Raw genomic sequence first — 19779 nt, 5'->3', positions numbered from 1 at the left:
AAAGACAGAATAATACAATAAAAAGATTTTTTTTAAATCACTACCGCCATTATTCAGTTTTGGTTTTCCTCTTCTGTCTATCTGAATATCTTTTTTAAAGATGTATTTTTTGGCATTTTATTGTTCATAGGAATATCTAAAAAGGACACAGACTTAACTCACTTTCATCAGATGCATTTTAATGTTGTAACAAAAAAGTATACAACAAACAGAGCAAGGCTATTGCATATTGTACATTATAATTAAATTCAGTTTTCAAGATTATTGGTAACAAGAGTTTATCTTATCTAGATTCTAGAATAATTATCAAGATATAAGTGTTAGAGAGATCAGTAATTAACAGTGCATGACTTGTTAGAACAGTGTCAATAATCATTCTTATCAAGACATGGACAACAGATTGATGCTGATATATATATATATATATATATATATATACATATATATGTATATATGTAAAGACTCGCTAAAGTCAAAGTTAAAAGGAATTTTTACTGTTAGTTTGACATTATCCTACTTTAAAGCTTTAATGGATTGCCATAGGCTGATGGGCTCAGTTCTTCCAGGGCTCAGTTTTCACTAATACATTTTCAGAACTTTTGTCTTTCAGTAAACGGATCTGCACTCCGGGCGCAATAGCCAGTTTGGATTTGTACTGATAAATATCATAATTCTCATTAGCAACTGCCATCTTTTCAAACTTCACAACATAGTGATACGTGTAATAGCCATCATTTTTATCTTGTGAACTAGTGTAAAACCCCACCCATGAGTAGTAGAAAGTATCTTTCCAGTCCGCGAAGGTCTTCTTGATATAAAGTCGAGCACAAGCTTTACTGTCTTCAGTGTAGAGCTGCAGACCAACATTATCATACTCTGGTCCATAAAAGAATTCTGGCATGTTTGATGAGATTTTAGGCTGAAGACTAGGACTCGGTGTGCCACAATATGATGGTAATATTGTCACTGCTTCAACACCCTCCCAGGGTGTAGTCTGTGCTAAAACTGTGTCATATTTTTTGTCCAGCAGAAAACGGATTTGAACTCCAGGAGCAATAGCTAAACTGGAATTATACTGATAAATATCATAACTGTGTGTGATAGAGTTTTCAATCTTTGCAAACTTAGCAGCATACTGATATGTTGAATAGTCATCATTTTTATCTTGTGAACTCTTGTAAAACGCCACCCATGAGTAGTAAAGAACATCTTTCCAGTTGCTGAAGGTTTTCTTGATGTAGAGTCGAGCGCAGGCTTTTCCGTCTTCAGTGTGGAGCTGCAGACTAGCGTCAAACCCCTTTATTCTTGTGGGGATCACTCTATTAGCTCCATCAAACTCTGGTCCATACCAAATGTATGGATTAGTAAACTGAAAATCAAAAAGTGATGGGTACAGTCGCAGTCGAGGTTGGAGACCAGCATTCATGGAGACAGACGTATCTATAGCCCCAGACGGTTCATAAATATTCAACTGTTTCCTGACTTGTGTATGAACTTCATTAGTTTCACTGGAACGAGTGTTTTGGCAAATTTCGATGTATACGTACTTGGAATTTTCCATCATTTTAGCAGGTATCTCCCAAAGGAGTTTTGAGAAACCTTCTGTAGTTGCTTTTATCTCTAGTTTAATTCCTTCATATGCATTACATTGCAAATAGGGCGAGCGTTTCTTTCTGCGGCTGATATGACTGTGTTTGCAGTCATTGCTGCTGTATCCTGTCTCTGTCAGAAACTGAAGGCATCTGTCATATTCCTTGTCTTCTCGATTGCGTGATATTGTGTAAGTACCAGAAATATTGCTCTCATCAACAGTGCAGTTATAAGGGTCTCCAATCTGAAAGAGCAGAGCAGGATCGATCTCATAAGTGTCAGCAGGATTAAAGTCGTTCTTGTGAAGGTCGTATGCCGTAATAAACACGCAGAGTATCTTGTTTGGCTTATTCTGTTTCACAGAGATAATGAGCCTGTCCATGTTTCTTTCTGCCACATTGGTGTTTCTGTAATACTTCCGCACATAGGCTGGCAATGCATTGGCTCCAGGAGATTTTAAATTGCCAACCGAATAGTAACTCTGCCAAGAGCTCAATGAGGGGAGAATGTCCTCTCTGTTGCCATAATGATGGAATCCAAAGTCACCTCTACTAGGATCGAAGTTGGAATCAAGGATGAGAATGTTGTTCTGATCAACAGTCACAACTTTTTGGGCAAACCAGAACAATAACTGGAGTCCATGACGTGGTGCAGACTTTGCATATGTAAGATTTTTCAAGTCATTTATATCGTTAAGTTTTCTCAAAGAAGAGACGCTCGCCAAGACGAGGCAGAAGAGCAGGAAGCAGAGTCTCATGGCACCCATGGCAAAATCTTAATCAAAACAAAAATACTACATATCAAACACATAAGCCATAAATAATTGGAGTAATATTTGAATATTAATAATATTAGAGTATAATGTTTCATAATATTAGAATATTTAATTTAGGCATTTCTATTGAGCGCCAATTGGGAAACTCATCAAAAAACAGATCAATGCATCGAAAGTGCCACAGAGCCACTTAAAGATGGGAGAAAATATTTTATCATCCAAAAAAATTACACACACAACCTTTAACTTTAATTTTTTTTTTTATTTCAAGAACACATTAACCCTGCTATCTATCATTGGCAATATATTCAATAGGTTAATAACTTTAGTTTGATGTAAATTTCATATTTTGTATTAAATATCAAATTAACATTTCAATCAATTTAGTAAATGTAATTCATAATTTATAATCTGAATGTATTTAAACTCTTTGAAGACATCTATAATATTCAACAGACTGAAATTTAAACTAATCTTACCTCAGATTGACGGTCCTCAGTGGAAGAGCCTCTGCATCCTTCACATCTCTCAGATGATTATTTATACAGTTTGGAGGAGGCTGTACTTTACAGACAGGATGTGTCCGCACAGTACAGCCTGTAAGACTGTCCTTCAGTTGTAGCGTCATTTTTACCATAATGGAACAATTTGGCCACAAATAAAGTTTTCTTTTAAGTGTAGCCTACTTACATGCCAGTGCTTAAATTATCAGACATAATAAGCAAAGAAAAATCAAGGTAACTGCATTACTAACCTACTATTGCATTACTTTCTATATACTTATGAACAGATTTTCTTTTTTATTGTCTGTCACTTCTCAAGTCATTTCTGTAGGCCTAATTTTTTAGCCCACAGGGGCAAAAAATTGCCTATAGTTGAAAAAAAAAACCCATCTGTAAATGAATTACAATCTTTTTATGTTAGAAAGTTTAGTTTAATAAACCACTTGCCTGTTATATTACTATATGAGTATTAAAAGTGGGCTAAATTTAATAAGTAACATGAAATATAGGCTTAATAAATTAGGCACATGAGCTAATAAGTGTTTTGTTTTATCAGACATTTATTTTATTTATTTTAAATTAAGTCTTATTAGGATGCTAAGATAGAAAAATAAATAAATAAAATCTAAATCAAAGCAAAGACTTTTACCAGTAATGTGCGATATGTTTTTCTTTAATACTGGCAGTTCTGCGGAGCTCCGCTTGGGGTCGCGCCTGCTGCAGCTCTTCCGCCCCGGATGACAGCGCTGTCCGCCGCGTGCGCGTCCTTCCGGTTATGGGATGAATTGACTTGGTGCAGTGTTTTTATTTCTTTGAATGCATAAATTGTGTTTCAGCGACCCCAGAATCATGGCATGCGATTGCATGATGGATTTTACTTTACTTTGATGCTTTTTCTTCGCCTCGATCTGGCCATGCCATTCAAAACCGCCTGCAGTATGTTTAAAGAGTTAGCAACCCAGCTGAGCTGACGGTACGTCTGGATGGTTTAATGATTAATGCTGACACTGATGTTTGTATCTGAACATGTTTGTCACTTAAATAGATTCTGGAGAGTCGAAATGACCATTAAAAGCTGTCTTTAAGACCACTGTTGCAACTTATGTATAGCTGAAACATTAAACGGGTCATTTTTCACTGGTCAGTCAGTTTTCAGGTTAATGCACTCTTAGTTTAACGTTAGATAGCACATACTGTATATACAGGAACAAGCAAAAACAACAACGCTAAGATAATGGTCTTACTGTATCTAACACTGATTCTTTCGGGAGTATTTTAGTCTTAAAACGCACAGCATGCTCAAACTGTCACAGGTGTGATTGTTACTGCAAGTAACAGTTCACTTTCGTCTTTCAGAAGTGAAGCAGGTCCGGTTGCCATGGAGACAGAGAGTGAGCATCATGGGATGTTTGTGGATCCGGACTTTCCTGCTGACGACTCCTCACTCTTCTGTGACTACGCCACGCCCCTCCCCAAATTGTTGGGTGATGTCACATGGCTCCGCCCACAGGTAACATTCTGTCACACAGGTAATATTATGTAGATAACGTGCGTTTCCAATGAGCACACAACTGATTTTCATGTAGCTAGGTTTTGCTTGTGTGGATTTCAGTGGGTTAGCTTTAAGACTATCTATTATAAAGTACTGCTAAATATTGACACAATTAACTTTTGCACATTTATTCATTTAGTAAAGAATTTACTGGCTCTGTGTCCAAATATGCCTACCTCTGTACTATACTATATAGTAGGCAAACAGTATGTGAATAGAGTAGTATGTCCAAATTCTTATAAAACAGTAGCCTGGATGACCTACTACTTCCTGACACCATAACAGTGACAGCATGACAAATTTCATTCATAATTCACACAGTCTTACTATAAAGAACATACATTTTTAATGGCTGAGAAGTAAGTTTCAAACCACATGTAATACAGGATTTGATTTCGGATGCAGCATGGGTTTTTAACAATGTAGAATGTAACAAACCAACTTTACAGTACTTTTCCTTGCGTATATTCCAGGAGATCTGCAAGCAGCCTCAACTCTTCCCCGATGACCCCGTGGAGGCCCACCCAAAGCAAGGCATTCTGGGAGACTGCTGGTTGCTCTGTGCCTGCTCCATGTTACTCAAGAACCAGCATCTTCTCAACAAGGTAAACACTGTCAGGTTTAATGTGTAAGATGTTTCACCTTAAGTGGAAATAAAACCTACACCTTTAATAGAGTGCGGCAGTTATGTTCCAGGAAAAAATAAAACTTTGTACCTTTGACTTGTTGTCCAATTTCAAAAAACTTTTTAAGTTTTTAACTTTTCAAATAGAAGTTAGTAATGTTGTGATTCACTTTGTATCTAGTTGGCTTGGTTAATAGATTTGAACTCTTTAACAAATACTATTTTTTAAATCCCTTTGGGAAAAATTAATGGGTAAAATGTTTTTTTTTTAGCCAAGGTCACTGAAAAAGTGAAAAACTGTTGCACTCTGTTATTCGGTTAAATTAAAGTGCCCCTATTATGGATTTTTAAAAATGACCTTTCATGCAGTGTGTATCACAGCTCTAAGTGAATGAAAACATCCTGCAAAGTTTTAAATCTGAAAGTGCACCGTGTATAAAGTTATTGTCTCTCAAAAGAATCAGTCGACTCTGAATCATTGAAACGAGTCGTTTTTAAAATGAATCCCAAGCCGTTTCATGTTGACATCAGCATGAAACATTAGCATATGGCCCACTTGTTGGTATTTTCGCGTTGGTCTGAATGAAAATGCAAATTCATTCTTCGCTATTTGATGCCACTTTTGGAGCCGTAAAAATAGCGGTATCCCCGGTAACGCTGTACACAAAGCAGCACTGCGCTCACAAACACTGCTTTATCAGGCATTACAGAAATGATGAAATGAAATCGACCAATCGGACCAATCACCGCAGATTAGCGTCACGCAAAGGAGGGGAAAAATGAATCGTTGAGCGAATCGTTTGTAAGTCGTTGAGCAAGTAAGGTAAAAATAAATGCATATTATAAGAAAATGATGCATGTCAACCTGTTGTTGGGGACTCCCAAAACCAAAATAAGAACCTTTCATTAACCATAATAGGGGCACTTTAAATATACCAGTTACATAGAATAAAACTTTGATCATATTTCACACATAAGACTCATTCTAAGATGTAATGGCAACACTGCTGTGGTTTCTTCTTTCATAATTCTGTACAAAAACTCAAGGTGTGTTTTTATGTGTTTGTTATCAGGTATTTCCACCAGAACAGCCTTTGTGGGGTGACCATGTTTACCGCGGTGAGTTCCGTTTCCAGTTCTGGCAGAACGGACACTGGATAGAGGTACGGGTGGATGACCGACTGCCCTGTATCAATGACACTCTCTGCTTTTCACGATGCCAGAGCCCTAGAGCATTCTGGGTAGCACTTTTGGAGAAAGCGTATGCCAAGTAAGTGGAATGAAAAGGTATAAAATATAACTATAATGTGTGAACTAAAGCAAAGAATAATAATTGAGAAGTTGTTAATTGTTCTTCATGCTAGGTTATGTGGTTCGTATGAGCGTTTGTGGGCGGGGCAGGTATGTGAGGCAGTTGTGGACTTGAGCGGAAGCATAGCGGTAAGATGGAGTCTAAAGGGAGCGGAGTCTCCACAACAGCCCAAAGACTCCCAGACTCAACACACACCTAACGGGACGAGGCTATCTGAACTCTCACTGGAGCTGAAGGAGCGATGTGCCATCAGCTGCTGTGTCCACAGCGCCCCCACAGGTGAGAGAGGAAGTAGCCACTGAATTTTTTTCTGGCTATTCCGATCTCCAAACAGGAGCTTATAGCTGAATTGAACTTGTCATAATTGATGAACTTTCCAACTTTGACACAGTTATTACATGAATACATCAACTGTATTATAGTATTTATTAATATTTTGAATTTGATTTTTTTATGTTCATACTTTAATATTTCCTTTTAATAAGTTTATTTTTGTTGTGCAGTTTTATTTCAATTTCAATTTTCATTTAGCTTGTTATTTATATTTTATTTCATTTATTTTATTGCATTGAAATAATTTTTAAACTACAACACTTTTGGCTAATGATTATAGACTGCAGCAACAATAGCTAATAGATTGCAGATGTTATAATGTACTTCATTTACGCCTTAAATTTGTTGCTGGCAACTTTGTAGTTTTCAGAAAATCTTTCACAAAATATCATAGGAAGTGTTTCGTAATAGTACTGTAATAGTTCTAGTAATAGGTTTGTTGTTTGCCTCTCTCTGCAGGTATCCCAGAGCTTGGCCAATTCCACGCCATGGGTGTGATGGAGTGGACAAACATGACTACCACTTCAGGTGAACAAGTGGAGCTGATCAGGATACGCAACCCCTGGGGCAGGAGGAGCTGGGCCGGCGTCTGGAGGGAGGGGTATGGAGTGAAAAATTGCTGAATCATCACATACGGTCCATTTTTGCTTTGTTATGTGTGGAGATCATTATTTATTCATTTTACTATGATGAATAAGTAGAGGCAATTCAAGGCATTGATGTTTGCCTACTAAACCACCACTGGCTCTGCACCCCTTTACCTAAATTCATTACTTCAGATTTATGCAAGTGAACGTCGCTTTATTGTGCCATCCCAAAGAGGCACAAAATCACTTTCACAGACTTTTAAATTAAATGTTCCCTCCTGGTGGAATGACCTGCCCAACTCAGTCCAAGCCATCTTCAAGAATCGGCTAAAAACACATCTCTTTATTTGACCCTTTAACTCTAGCAATCTATATTCTAATTCTATTCTTAAAAAAATAAATTAATTAAAAAAAAAAAACCTGCCCCTTTTAGACTTGCACTATATTCATTTATTAACTGCTTGTTTTCTTTAATAAACAAAAAAAAAAAACAACCTAACACTAGTTCTCCATTCTTTTTCTATTCTATCTATTCCTTTTCTTTTTATTTATTATACAATTAACAAAAACAAAAAAAGGCCTCTAACACTAGCTTGCTCTATTCTTTTTGTATTCTATCTGGGGGTTTGTATTTGTTTTGTATTCTATCTGTTTTCTTTTTATTTATTATTAAATAAATAAATAAATAATTTATTTATTATAAATGTATTACGTTAAGCTAACTGAGACTTGTTATTGCACTTGCGTATCAGTGCTCTTTTGTTGATATTGATTGCTTCCATTGTCCTCATTTGTAAATTGCTTTGGATAAAAGCATGTGTTAAATGACTAAATGTTAGTTAAAATGTTAAAATGTTAATGTAATGTACGTAGAGGAAATGTTGTTCGACTGCCACTAGGGGGCGAAGCATGACAATCATATGCAATTGTTGCTTATAGTGGAAATGCAGCTTCCGTCTGACTGTTTTTTTTTTTCTGTCTCTCTGTACAGTGGATCAGGTTGGGCTTCTCTGGAGCCCTCCTGTTCTCAGGCTCTACTGGGCCGCACAGCAGAGGGGGAATTCTGGATGGACGAGACAGAATTCCAGCAGGAGTTTGATGAGGTCACAGTGGGCTATCCCATCAGTGATGCAGGACACCTCCAAAGCATCTACACAGGTATTGTCTGTCACAGAGGTGCCCAAACGTTTTAGAACAAAGGTACAAATTGTGGCTGTAGGCCTTTGGCCAAAAGTAAATGTTGCATCTATATTACTTGAAAACGTATTACATTTTACGGTTGTTTAAATAATTTAAAAATGTATAACTTTTTAAAATTTGTATTTATTCTCACATTCACTTATTTAGTTTTTTACATTTAAGTGCAAAAATAAAACAAATTGTTAAAAACAGAAATATAAAGTAGAAAAGAGGATATGTGATACGGCATGATGGACCAAATCACTTTGGCCTGTGGTTCCTGGGCATCTTTGGTCTATGCATTCTTGAAAGCATTTGCATGACCAGTCTTTTTCTGTCTTATAAGTTCTATACAGTCATTTTTTGAATATCTAGTGAGTAATTTACCAGTTTAATAATAATGTGTGAATATTTATTTCATATATATATATATATATATACATATTAATGTGTAATTTCCCTTCATGTAGGAAGCTATCTAACCCATAGCCACCAGATTGGAAGCCACTGGGTCAAAGGTCACTCTGCGGGTGGTTGCCGCAACAACAGCACTTTTAGCATCAACCCTAAGTTCTGGTTAAAAGCGTGTGAGAGCGGGGAAGTGTTACTGTCATTGCTGCAGTACGGACATCCTGAATCACCAGCAGAGCCGCCCCCACACCTCCAGGCCATTGCACTACATGTGTGGAAGGTTAGTTAATCACTAAACAATCATTTTTTAATGATTGAAAATGTTACATTATGTAATGTTAAATGTAATATGTTACATAGGTGGAGAAGAAACACTTTAACCTGATGCGGATGCTGAACAAGCCACCGCTTGTGTCACACACACATGCGTACGATCGGGAAGTGGTGGTACACACTCATCTGAATCCTGGTTTTTACCTGCTTGTGCCCAGTACCTTCCTGCAGGGAGCGGAGGGCCGGTTCCTTCTGAGAGTTTCTTCTTCCTGCTCTACTTCTCTCAGGTGACTGCACAAAGACAAATGTAACTTTATTGAACTTTTTGTACAGATCAAAAGTTTGGGTTTGGTAATGGGTTCTTTTTATGTTTTTAAAAGAATGCTCACCAAGGCTGCATTCATTTTGTCAAAAAAAAATACAGTGAAAACAGTAATATTATAAAATATTATTACACTTTAAAATAACTGTTTTCTATTGTAAAATATTTTAAACTGTAATGTATTATTCCTGTGATTGCAAAGCAGAATTTTCAGAAGCATTACTTCAGTCTTCAGAAATCATTCTAATATGCAGATTTGCTGCTCAACAAACATTTCTTATTATTATCAGTGTACAAACAGTTACAAACTATGTACAAACTATGATACATTTTTAGGATTCTATTATAAATAGAAAGCTCAAAAGAGCAGCATTTATTTGCAATATAAATCTTTTGTAACATTATAATTTACTTTACTGTCACTTATGATCAAGTTAATGCATCCCTGAATAAAACATATTAAAACAATTATTTTTTGAACTGCCATGTATGTAATAATGACACTAATTATTAGTGGTCATATACATACTGTATCTAAATACAAAATATGATGCGATAGCCATATCACTTGTACAAAATATCTGTATTTCTCTCCAGTGTGATGAAATCCCCTCCTCCTCTTCAGCACTGTTCAGAGGGCGAGTGGGAAACCATCAGTTCTCATGGCTGTTGGTCCATCGGTTCTACTGCTGGAGGAAGTCGCAACTTCTCCACACATGGACTCAACCCTCGTATACCTCTTACTTTGACCTATGACCCTGGAGGTAACAACGTTAAGGTCACTCTATGCCAAAACAGGCCTGAAAACTCCCTCCATGCCATCGGCTTTCATATTTATAAGGTCAGAAATGATACATACCTCATTTATAATCGGTTTTGAGTCATCTATATGACTAAACTGCTGAAAATCTATGTTTATTGTCTCAAAAGTGTTGTATGGAGTCAATTTAATGCCATATATATATATATATGCAAAAGAATAAAATTTTGCAAAAGAAAACAAAAATAAAGATCACAAAATAAAAATAAAGTATTGAGAGAAAAAAATAAGTTCCCTATTTAAAGCTAACTCCCTTTGCTTCGTCATTGACGACTGCTTTGGGGTAAACTCCTGTTTACACTGTTACTAGTAACCGAAGCGTTTCCCCCAAAGCAGTCGTCAATGACGACACAACGCTCGTTCCCTTATCTCAGGGAACCGAGGTTATGTGAGTAACCGGAGCATTTTGCAAACACAAACTTTGATTCTATTTTATCTCTGCAACACATATTTTCCATGCTCACAGCTACTAATTCATTTGCAACACTCCATTTATTTTGCGTTTCAGTCAAGCGTGAGCTCGCGAGACCGTTTTCCCTTTTCTGTGTGTTTCAATTCATCGCTCTGCCATGCTGACTTTCGAACCTGTTGCAATCTGTGGCTTCGCGGGGGGCCGTGCCCCTGTTTCTTGACTCCACCCCCAAAGTCAAAACAGTGCCATGATGTGAAACGCACAGAAAAGTGAAGCGCAAAGGGAAATCAAATTTTTTTATTGTGAGCTCACGCTTGACTGAAACGCAAAATAAATGGAGCGTTGCAAATGAATTAGTAGGTGTGAGCATGGAAAATGTGTCGCAGAGATAAAATGGAATCAAAGTTCATAAGCTTCTTTTACAGCTGTTGATTTTTGAAATGAATTATATCTTAATTTTTGCAATTCTTTATTTCTGTTTGCAGAACTAATTTTTTTCTCTGAGTACTTTATTTTCATTTTGCGATCTATTTTTTTTGCTCAATACTTTTCTTTTGCAATACTTTATTTTTCTTTTGCAAAACTTTATTCTTTTGCATATATATGTGGCATTAAATTGACTCCATAGTTTTAGTGTCTAAAATTCAATAGTGAATCTTTTTTTCATATGCCTTCATGATATTTGAACGTGTGTGTCTCCAGGTACCTGATGGTGACTCCCTGTTAACCCCTTGTGCCATGTCTCCAGTGGTTAGCTGTGTACCTCATGCCCACTCGCAGGAAGTCAGTGTGTTTTGCCGTCTACAGTCGGGCGAGTACGTCGTAATTCCTTCCACCTACCAGCCAGAACTCAGCGCTCACTTCACCCTTACTTTTACACGCAGGATACATCGGTAAGCACTCCACCTACACTCTGTTCAACTATCCTATTACAAGAAAAATCTAGAAATATCAGTGAAAAATTTATTAAAGTCAGACATTAATAAAATGTTAAGTATTTAGATATTCAGAAAACTGTAATTACAATTTAACTGGTCAATGCACTGTGATTTAAAAAATAAATAAAAAGCTCAGATAAAAACAGGTAAAATGTACTTTAATGTTAAGAAATTGTTGCTAGTAGACATTGACATCTTTGTACTATCTCTAGTACTAATGTTGTCAACTTCCTCAGGAAAGCAATGCAGAGTCAAGAGCTTCTGGGCCATGTTGTTCAGGAGGTAATGATCTTTCACCTCATTTTAAGAAATAGTTAGCAAAACTCCAAAATCAAATCCTGTCATGATTTACTCACTCTCGTGTTGTTTCAGACCTGCATGGCTTTCTTTCTTCTGTGAAACACAGAAGATATTTAAGAATATTGGTAACTAAACAGTTTCAGTTCCCATTGACTTCTATTGTATTGTAATACAGTGGAAGTCAAAGGGAACCGAAACTATGTTTCACTGAAGAGAGAAAGTCATACAGGTTTAAAATGACATGAGGGTGAAAAAATAAATTTTTATTTTTGGGTGGTCTATCCATTTAACTTTCATTTTCAGATGACATTCAAGCCATGAGCAAAATTTCAATCAAAAAATAAGGCATTACCAAAGATTTTGTCGAAGATATAAAATAATCATAAATAACACTTACCAATGAATACATATTATTTTAAAGTAGGTTTTTACTGTTTTTCATGTCTTTCATAAAACATTTAGAGTTCCTCAATTTGAAACAAATAAACTTGGATTGGATTGAAATTTCACACAAGACATATCAAATTTAGTCTATTTTTAATATATTATTAAATAAGAATCATATTAATGTACATTTATATATATTTTCACAGCCTTCTAAATAATTATTGCTAATTTGCTTGTACAATTGGTTTTGTAAGATGCACTTATCTCTTTTGCTTTCTTCTCACAGGTCTCCTGTGTCTCTGTGATGAGATAATAGTCTGGGGAAGTGGATCACATACCCATGTTGAGATGAAGGTCTTGCCCTCCATCCTCAGGACAGGAGTCTGATGGTGTGCAGCCCTGCAGAGCCTCGTGCAACCTATTGGGAGCCATCGGTGCAAATCACTCGCCACAGACAGTTACCAAAACCCACCAGCAGTGGATAAATTATGGTATATGCTGTTTAGGAATTTGTCACAATTGTTGACTAGTCTTCCAACAAGCGCTCTCTAAGAACCATGTCAGATCAGGGTCATGTGACCCCAGTACATCCTATTTATACAGAATTAGTCGACTAGTCAACTAGTGCGTGATTTTACAGTGGCTTCAAATGTGGCCAACTAATCAGAATTTTGAGTTAGAATTATACCTTTTATAATATTAGTTATAATATATTTTGTTTTCATTACAAGTGTTACATAATGTACTATAAATGTGTACTGATTCAGACTTACAGTATTTATTATGATTTACCTTATTTATTATGAATGATCACATGTTTATGATTATCTTCCGGTATATGTCCAAGTTGCAAAAAAAGGCGAAAATAATAATTCTTAGATACAATATTTCTTAAAATATTGAGAGAGAGAAAAAATAAGGATGCAGAAGATGAATAAAGATGGGGGATTTATTGTCCAAAAGAAGGGTAGACAATGATTGAATAAGTGGGAGGCTCGGCGGCTCTACTGAAGCTCCAGCTCTCTCTGAAGTGTGCCGCAGAGTTGGAGCCCCTCACGCAGTCGCTGCCCTGTCGGCCCCTCTGTGAGCACTAATAGCCTGTGTGTGAGGGTCCGCAGGCCTGTTAGTGCCGCACTAGTGACGAACTTGTAGCGTCACTGCCCACCCTGATCCAGTGTCTGGTGCCGCCACACAATGATTCGTTATGTGAAGCAAATCCGCTGCTGTGACCCTTTCCTCCTCATTTGTGTGTCTGTTTTATGTGTGGCAATATTCATTAAATTATTTGAATTTAAATACTTGAATCCTACTTTGTTTGAATGCTTTGCAAAACATTCTTACAACATGCAAGAATTTTTTTACACTCATAGAAATTTGATGTATATATACAGCTTTTTTCTATGAACTACTTATTGTTATTCATTTTCATTTTTATTTAAAAAGGAAATGTTTCATCTATTCCCCAGTGACTTCGCTTCACATTATTTGACACCAAATCCTCAATAATTTAATAAAATAAAATAAAAATAATTAATTAAAGTAAATTATATCAGTGCTGTCAGTCTAATTTCTTTTATTAAACCATTAACTTTTATTATGAGAAACATAAAAATATATTTACATAATTACATGCATGTGTGTGGATACTATTTATTTATATATATATATATATATATATATATATATATATATATATATATATATATATATGTGTGTGTGTGTGTGTGTGTGTAGTACAGTAGCACAGGTTGATTTTTCTTTTGTCACAAATCATTAGGATATTAAGTAAAGATCATGTTCCATGAAGATATTTTGTAAATTTCCTACCGTAAATATCTAAAAACTTAATTTTTGATTAGTAATATGCATTGCTAAGAACTTCATTTGGACAACTTTAAAGGCGGTTTTCTCAATATTTAGATATTTTGCACCCTCAGATTGCAGATTTTCAAATAGTTGTATCTCAGCCAAATATTGTCCTAACAAACCATACATCAATGGAAAGCTTATTTACTCAGCTTTCAGATGGTTTAACTCTCAATTTCAAAAGATTTACCCTTATGACTGGTTTTGTGGTCCAGCAGGGTCTCTCACACACACATACACATATATATATATATATATATATATATATATATATATATATATATATATATATATATATATATATATACATACATACATACATGCATACATACAGTATCAGAATAAACAGAGAATTTTTAAAGTAAAATTTAATTTGTTTTTCATTTATATGTATTTATATATGAAAAACAAAACTTGTGAAACGTGACATTACTTGATCCCATTAAATTCTTATTTATTTCTTATATATTTATTTATTCAATATTTTCAAGTAATTCAGCTGTAATTTTTATTATTAAATAATCCCTTATATTTCCAGAAACTCTATGTATGTATGTGTATGTATAGATAGATAGAAGTTTACTTTTTTAATTTATGGATAAGCTAATTGGCTAAAATATTTATACATTAACTATTCACCAACATGTTTATTAGACTAGGATAAGGTAACAGTTTATCTCACTTTTGTTTACTACACAGTACAAATATCCACCAAGTGTACAGCGTGCGCGTCACCCACAACGGTGCGATGCGCGCGCCCGCCGCCACCACTAGCGCGCGCCGCCGTTGCTGCGGAATTGACGGGGCTGCCGTCGGCGCTAGAGCGGAGACAGACACTCACCTAGAAAATAATGAACAACAAATTTGACGCGTGAGTAATCACAACGACGCTGCACGTTAGCAGGGATTAGTCGTGCGTGAATGCAAATGCATGCGTTTCAAGCGTCTCTTGAACTCGGAAAAGAGAGAGAGGGAGAGGGGAGGAAAAGAGGTGTGTCTAGAAGCTTTGGCATGGGCTGGGAGGTCACCATGTTTAGTTGCATGATTGGACTCCTAAGATTTTGTGATGGCTTGTGTTTTAATGCATGCGGTGAATGCAGCATGCAAATAACCACTTCTAGAGCCAGATCTGCATGCGCAGGGCCTCGAGGCCGAGGACGGATCACCGGTTACGCGTGTGTGTGAGCAGCGGGGGCAGGTGCTCTGCAACCCGGGCTCCAACTCTTCTCTGCAGCCTCCTGGAGAGACATGTGGCGATGTAGGCTGGTTATAAACACGCGAGGGGTTGTGCAGAAGCGAAACACGCTATACTGTACATGGCACGTGAAAACGAAACTACTGTATATAATCATGTGATACGTAAGCAGCGTGCTTTATTATGTTTGCAAACTTCTCACGCGCAACCGCTGACCATTATAAGCGCAGGGTCAAATAAGGTAACGTTAGTGCAGTCTGTCTCTGCAAACTCAGACAGAGCCCCTGTCCTTTGTCTAATAAAGTCGAGTTTTCTAACAATCCTCAGAAATGTAACGTTAATTACCCTTACAAAAAGTACGTGGCAGTGGTACTATGATGGTGGTATCAGAAAGTGAATAACATGGTACTGGGAGAAAAAAAAAAAAAAGCGTGCATTGTAAATCTGCATGTATTATCTAATTTATGCCTATCTATAAAGCTAATGTATAACAGGAATAAAGTACATTTTAAAATGCATTCAAGTAGGAAATGTTTTTTTTTTTTTAAATTGTAATAAAATTTGACCATACTGTATTTTTGATCAAATGTATGCAGCCTTGATGAGCAGAAGATTTATGTCATATATAAATGATCACACACACGCTTTGGATTTTTTCTTTTTTGTATAATTGCCACTGCAATTATTATTTCCCTGATTGAAGCCACAGTGATAAAAAAAAATAAAAATAGCATATTGTGGCTGAGTGGAATTGACAGTTTTGTCTTCTTTTAAGCCTGAAAGATGATGACAGTGGAGATCATGACCAGGACAACGGCTCACCGAAAGATGGGGAGAAGGAAAAAAATGACGAAGAGGAGAAGGACTCAAACACTACCAAAAGAAAGGTATAGAAATAAATCATGTGTAAATTATAATAGATTGTTCCATATAACTATGTCTATATATCTTCAGGTGGTGGTCCCAGGGGCCGGTGAGCACCCTCTTCAGTACAACTACACGTTCTGGTATTCTCGTCGCACACCAGGACGGCCAGCCAGCACACAGAGCTACGAACAGAACATTAAACAGATCGGCAGCTTTGCTTCGGTAACCTACTGACATATTTATTCAGACTCACGTAAAGAAGATTCAAACACGGGCACAGTGGGGGATGAGTTAGACTGCCTTACTGTAGGTCACATGATCACATGATTGACAGTTCCAACAGCTGCCATGTGTTTGTAGGTGGAGCAGTTCTGGCGTTTTTATAGTCACATGATCCGACCGGGTGATCTGACTGGTCACAGCGATTTCCACCTGTTTAAGGAAGGAATCAAACCCATGTGGGAGGTGAGGATTGTTAGTTCACATGTATGTATGCTTCTTTTCCTAATGACAGATAATAGAATCTGGATTGTATTGCATTATAGGATGATGCTAATAAGAGTGGAGGTAAATGGATCATCCGGCTTCGTAAAGGCCTGGCGTCACGCTGCTGGGAGAATCTGATCTTGGCCATGCTGGGTGAGCAGTTCATGGTGGGCGAGGAGATCTGTGGGGCCGTTGTGTCCGTTCGCTTCCAGGTACTGCAATATTTCCTGCAATATAGCTTTTATGTCTTTTATAAAATAGCATACAGAATATAGTGTCATTTGCAGTATGGCAATTGTTCATTAAGAGTTCATAAGTGGAGCTATTATAATGTAAACAATAGTTTTTCTGTATTGTAATAAGGATTTGCGCTTTTGTTTGAAGGAGGATATAATTTCTATCTGGAATAAGACGGCCAGTGACCAGGCCACCACTGCTCGCATTAGAGACACTTTACGCAGAGTCCTCAACCTGCCTCCTAATACCATTATGGAGTATAAAACACACACCGACAGCATCAAGTGAGTTATACAATGCACTCAGATATTTGTGTGTTTAGACACTACCATTCAGAAGTTTGGGGTCAGTAAGATTTTTTTTTTTTTAAGAATCAGCAAGGATTGGTTGAAAGTGACAATATATATAATGTTACAAAAAAGTGACAGTCTTTATAATGTTACAAAAGATTTCTATTTTAAATAAATGCTGTTCATTTGAACTTTCTATTCATCAAGGAATCCTGAAGCAAAAAAAAATAACATGGTTTCCACAAAAATATTATGCAACACAACTGTCTTCAACATTGATAATAATAATAATAATAAGCAAATCAGCATATTAGAATGATGTGACACTGAAGACTGGAGTAATGGCTGCTGAAAATCCAACTTTGAAACAAAGGAATTAATTAGGTTTTAAAATAAATTAGAATACAGTTACGCAGCCTTGGTGAACATGAGGCTTGTGTTGAAAACTCCTAATTATTCCAAACTTTTGAATGGTATTGTATGTGTATGTCATATTAAATGGTAAAAACTGTCTATCAGTTGCAGTGAATATAGAGTAATATAGGGGAGAGTGGAGGGAAATGTGTCAAAAGTTGTACTGTCTTCTTAAACTTGAAAAATGATCCATAAATTCATACAGTATTTGATCACGAGATGCATAAATTTACTATATGGAAGGTAATATGAGTTTAATAATTTTAAATGTAATAAAACTTTTTTTTGTCAAATTATACATATTTAGGTCTATAATATGTTTAATATATTTTTCCCCTAGTCACTGTGAGGTTAAGTGCATCAGCTTTGCATCTAAATGAAGGAAATATTAAAAATAAAAATACAAAATGTTTAAAGATTACAAAAAATCCTGATTTATTAATGTGAATATTGTGTATCAGGTTACTTGAGAATAGAATTGTGCATAGTTTTGCCCCCTCATTCTTTTTGTTTTTATTTGTAGTGTTGATATATTTGACAGTATTAATATACATACGTTGTGTGTGTGTGATCTTCCAGGGCTTGGGAGGATTTCCATGGTCTAGTGAACGCAAGTGGAGGCCGCTAGTTTTTCATCTGAAGAGTGTGTGACGGGTATAAACTCATGACACATAATCACTCACACTGAAGCTGCACAGTTCTCATTATGAGATATATATTTAGATTCATTCCCAGCAGGTTCATCACTGGGTAAAAGAACTACTTTTTTTTCTCCATCTAGATTATCAAGATAATTTTCCCACCGAAGATGGCGTTTCTGAGGAATTGATCTGTTTTTAAAAGAAAAACAAACAGGACGTCATGAAAAGGGTCAGCATGAAAACGTTTTACTCTTGAAGACTTACGGCTTCTGTTTTTATAATCATCCAAACGCCACATCACCTGAAAACTCTCACAGAAGAAGATGAAGGAACCAAATCATCAACATGTGAACGAATGTTTTCCAGTCAGTCATTAGCTGGAGCTCTCAGAGGGACACAGCGGGACCACATAGTTCAGCCACTGTGACATGAACTAATGGCTGGGAACTGCCACTGTTTTCCAAGAAGAAAGACAACAACATGCCCTTGTGTAGTACAGTCACATTTAACTGAATTATCATCGAAATAACATAGCCTCGTGAAGATGGCCTGAGAGGAAAACAGGATTCATTTAGGTCACATTATTTACCAACGAGGTTGCAGGTTGATGGGGATATTTTACTATAGTGCAGTATTTTAGCTACAGTGTTAAGTTGTTTTAAAATAGAACTGTTGTACAAAAAAAAAATTATATTTCTAAATGTATTCGGAGAGCTCTATAATGGCAAACTTTTTATTTCTCCTGAGTTGAGAGAGTGTAAACCCAAAGGACAGTGCCCTGTCGGGGATGGGTACCACGCTGCCTGATTCACTGTGCCTGGCCTTCGCCTCCGGCAAATCACTGATTTTCAAGATCGCTCCACATCCTGGCACTCCGCTGGAGGAGACCACACTGGAGACGCGACTCGTAGGACTCCAAGCCCTGTTTTAGAAATCACTCAAATAACTAACAAACACTGGTCTGTTAATGGAGCTGTGTATCAATACCTACTTTATACTGCCTGAAATTCAGTGCTGGTGCTGGACAGCTGTATTCGAGGTACATAAAAAAGTGGAAAGGAAAGGTTTTTAATTATGATTGATCATAGCAATAAATGTTGATTATGCATCTGCTGCTAATTTTCAAGCTGTGGTGTCAATCTGTTTTTGGAAGTAATCTCAGTCTTGTGTCATTTAAAGAATGATAATTACATGACTTTGAAAGATTTACAGTTCTTGTGTCTCTCTAACTGGGAATAGAATTTGGGCTTATCTTTTTTTTTAGCCCAGGTTGTTAACTATGCAAATATATTAATCCAGTAAATTTCCTTTAAGAAACACTCACACTCAGAAGTCTGCACTTTTTGAATGGTTTTAACTCCTATAGAACTCTACTACTTGGTTGATTCATATGAAAAGATTTAAATGAAGTGATACCAGATTTAAGTGTATATGAACTTTTTTAATTCTTTAACCTGTTTCTTG

At 36.4% G+C, this 19779-nt stretch overlaps 3 protein-coding genes across 7 annotated transcripts; 2 read left to right on the top strand and 1 right to left on the bottom strand.

Annotated features, from left to right (window-relative positions):
* Nucleotides 1-158: 158 nt before the first annotated feature.
* Nucleotides 159-2870, bottom strand: LOC131527728 (uncharacterized). The gene is made up of 2 exons (XM_058757018.1): nt 2845-2870; nt 159-2364 (listed from the first exon to the last, which is right to left on the bottom strand). The coding sequence occupies exon 2, from the start codon at nt 2354-2356 to the stop codon at nt 554-556; it is 1803 nt and encodes a 600-aa protein (XP_058613001.1). The 5' UTR covers nt 2357-2364; nt 2845-2870; the 3' UTR covers nt 159-553.
* Nucleotides 2871-3584: 714 nt separating this feature from the next.
* capn10 (calpain 10) lies at nt 3585-12744 on the top strand. Of its 2 annotated transcripts, XM_058753672.1 has the most exons (13): nt 3585-3841; nt 4225-4378; nt 4894-5025; nt 6119-6315; nt 6410-6636; nt 7150-7291; nt 8269-8435; nt 8927-9147; nt 9228-9427; nt 10060-10303; nt 11397-11587; nt 11869-11914; nt 12606-12744. In XM_058753672.1, exons 2-13 carry the CDS (start codon nt 4247-4249, stop codon nt 12630-12632), a joined length of 1926 nt encoding a protein of 641 aa, XP_058609655.1. In that variant the 5' UTR covers nt 3585-3841; nt 4225-4246; the 3' UTR covers nt 12633-12744. The 2 variants fall into 2 exon arrangements, with proteins under 2 accessions (XP_058609655.1, XP_058609664.1); XM_058753681.1 differs by lacking the exon at nt 3585-3841 and having other exon boundaries at nt 4261-4397.
* eif4e2 (eukaryotic translation initiation factor 4E family member 2) lies at nt 12720-19456 on the top strand. Of its 4 annotated transcripts, XM_058753725.1 has the most exons (9): nt 12720-12810; nt 14885-15056; nt 16156-16267; nt 16335-16469; nt 16608-16712; nt 16793-16945; nt 17118-17254; nt 18254-18328; nt 18456-19444. In XM_058753725.1, the coding sequence occupies exons 2-8, from the start codon at nt 15037-15039 to the stop codon at nt 18300-18302; spliced, it is 711 nt and encodes a 236-aa protein (XP_058609708.1). In that variant the 5' UTR covers nt 12720-12810; nt 14885-15036; the 3' UTR covers nt 18303-18328; nt 18456-19444. The 4 variants fall into 4 exon arrangements, with proteins under 4 accessions (XP_058609708.1, XP_058609716.1, XP_058609698.1 ...); XM_058753733.1 differs by lacking the exon at nt 14885-15056 and having other exon boundaries at nt 12792-12810; nt 18456-19422; XM_058753715.1 differs by lacking the exons at nt 12720-12810; nt 14885-15056 and adding an exon at nt 15184-15443 and having other exon boundaries at nt 18254-18317; nt 18456-19456.
* The last annotated feature ends 323 nt before the right edge of the window (nt 19457-19779 follow it).

This window comes from Onychostoma macrolepis, chromosome 02 (genome assembly GCF_012432095.1).
Source record: "Onychostoma macrolepis isolate SWU-2019 chromosome 02, ASM1243209v1, whole genome shotgun sequence".
Taxonomy (NCBI): Eukaryota; Metazoa; Chordata; class Actinopteri; order Cypriniformes; family Cyprinidae; genus Onychostoma; species Onychostoma macrolepis.
Note: the sequence above shows the minus strand (reverse complement) of the source record. Positions and strands in the feature narration are given on the sequence as shown.

What these genes read in the sequence shown, in the direction of transcription:
- LOC131527728 (XM_058757018.1), bottom strand. Translation starts at nt 2,356, where the DNA reads ATGGGTGCCATGAGACTCTGCTTCCTGCTCTTCTGCCTCGTCTTGGCG.
- capn10 (XM_058753672.1), top strand. Translation starts at nt 4,247, where the DNA reads ATGGAGACAGAGAGTGAGCATCATGGGATGTTTGTGGATCCGGACTTT. An exon ending in TTGGAGAAAGCGTATGCCAA is followed by an intron (nt 6,316 to 6,409) that starts GTAAGTGGAATG and finishes TCTTCATGCTAG; the next exon opens with GTTATGTGGTTCGTATGAGC. An exon ending in TTGCACTACATGTGTGGAAG is followed by an intron (nt 9,148 to 9,227) that starts GTTAGTTAATCA and finishes TATGTTACATAG; the next exon opens with GTGGAGAAGAAACACTTTAA.
- eif4e2 (XM_058753715.1), top strand. Translation starts at nt 15,319, where the DNA reads ATGCGCAGGGCCTCGAGGCCGAGGACGGATCACCGGTTACGCGTGTGT. An exon ending in CTGGAGAGACATGTGGCGAT is followed by an intron (nt 15,444 to 16,155) that starts GTAGGCTGGTTA and finishes TCTTCTTTTAAG; the next exon opens with CCTGAAAGATGATGACAGTG. An exon ending in TTGTGTCCGTTCGCTTCCAG is followed by an intron (nt 16,946 to 17,117) that starts GTACTGCAATAT and finishes TTTTGTTTGAAG; the next exon opens with GAGGATATAATTTCTATCTG.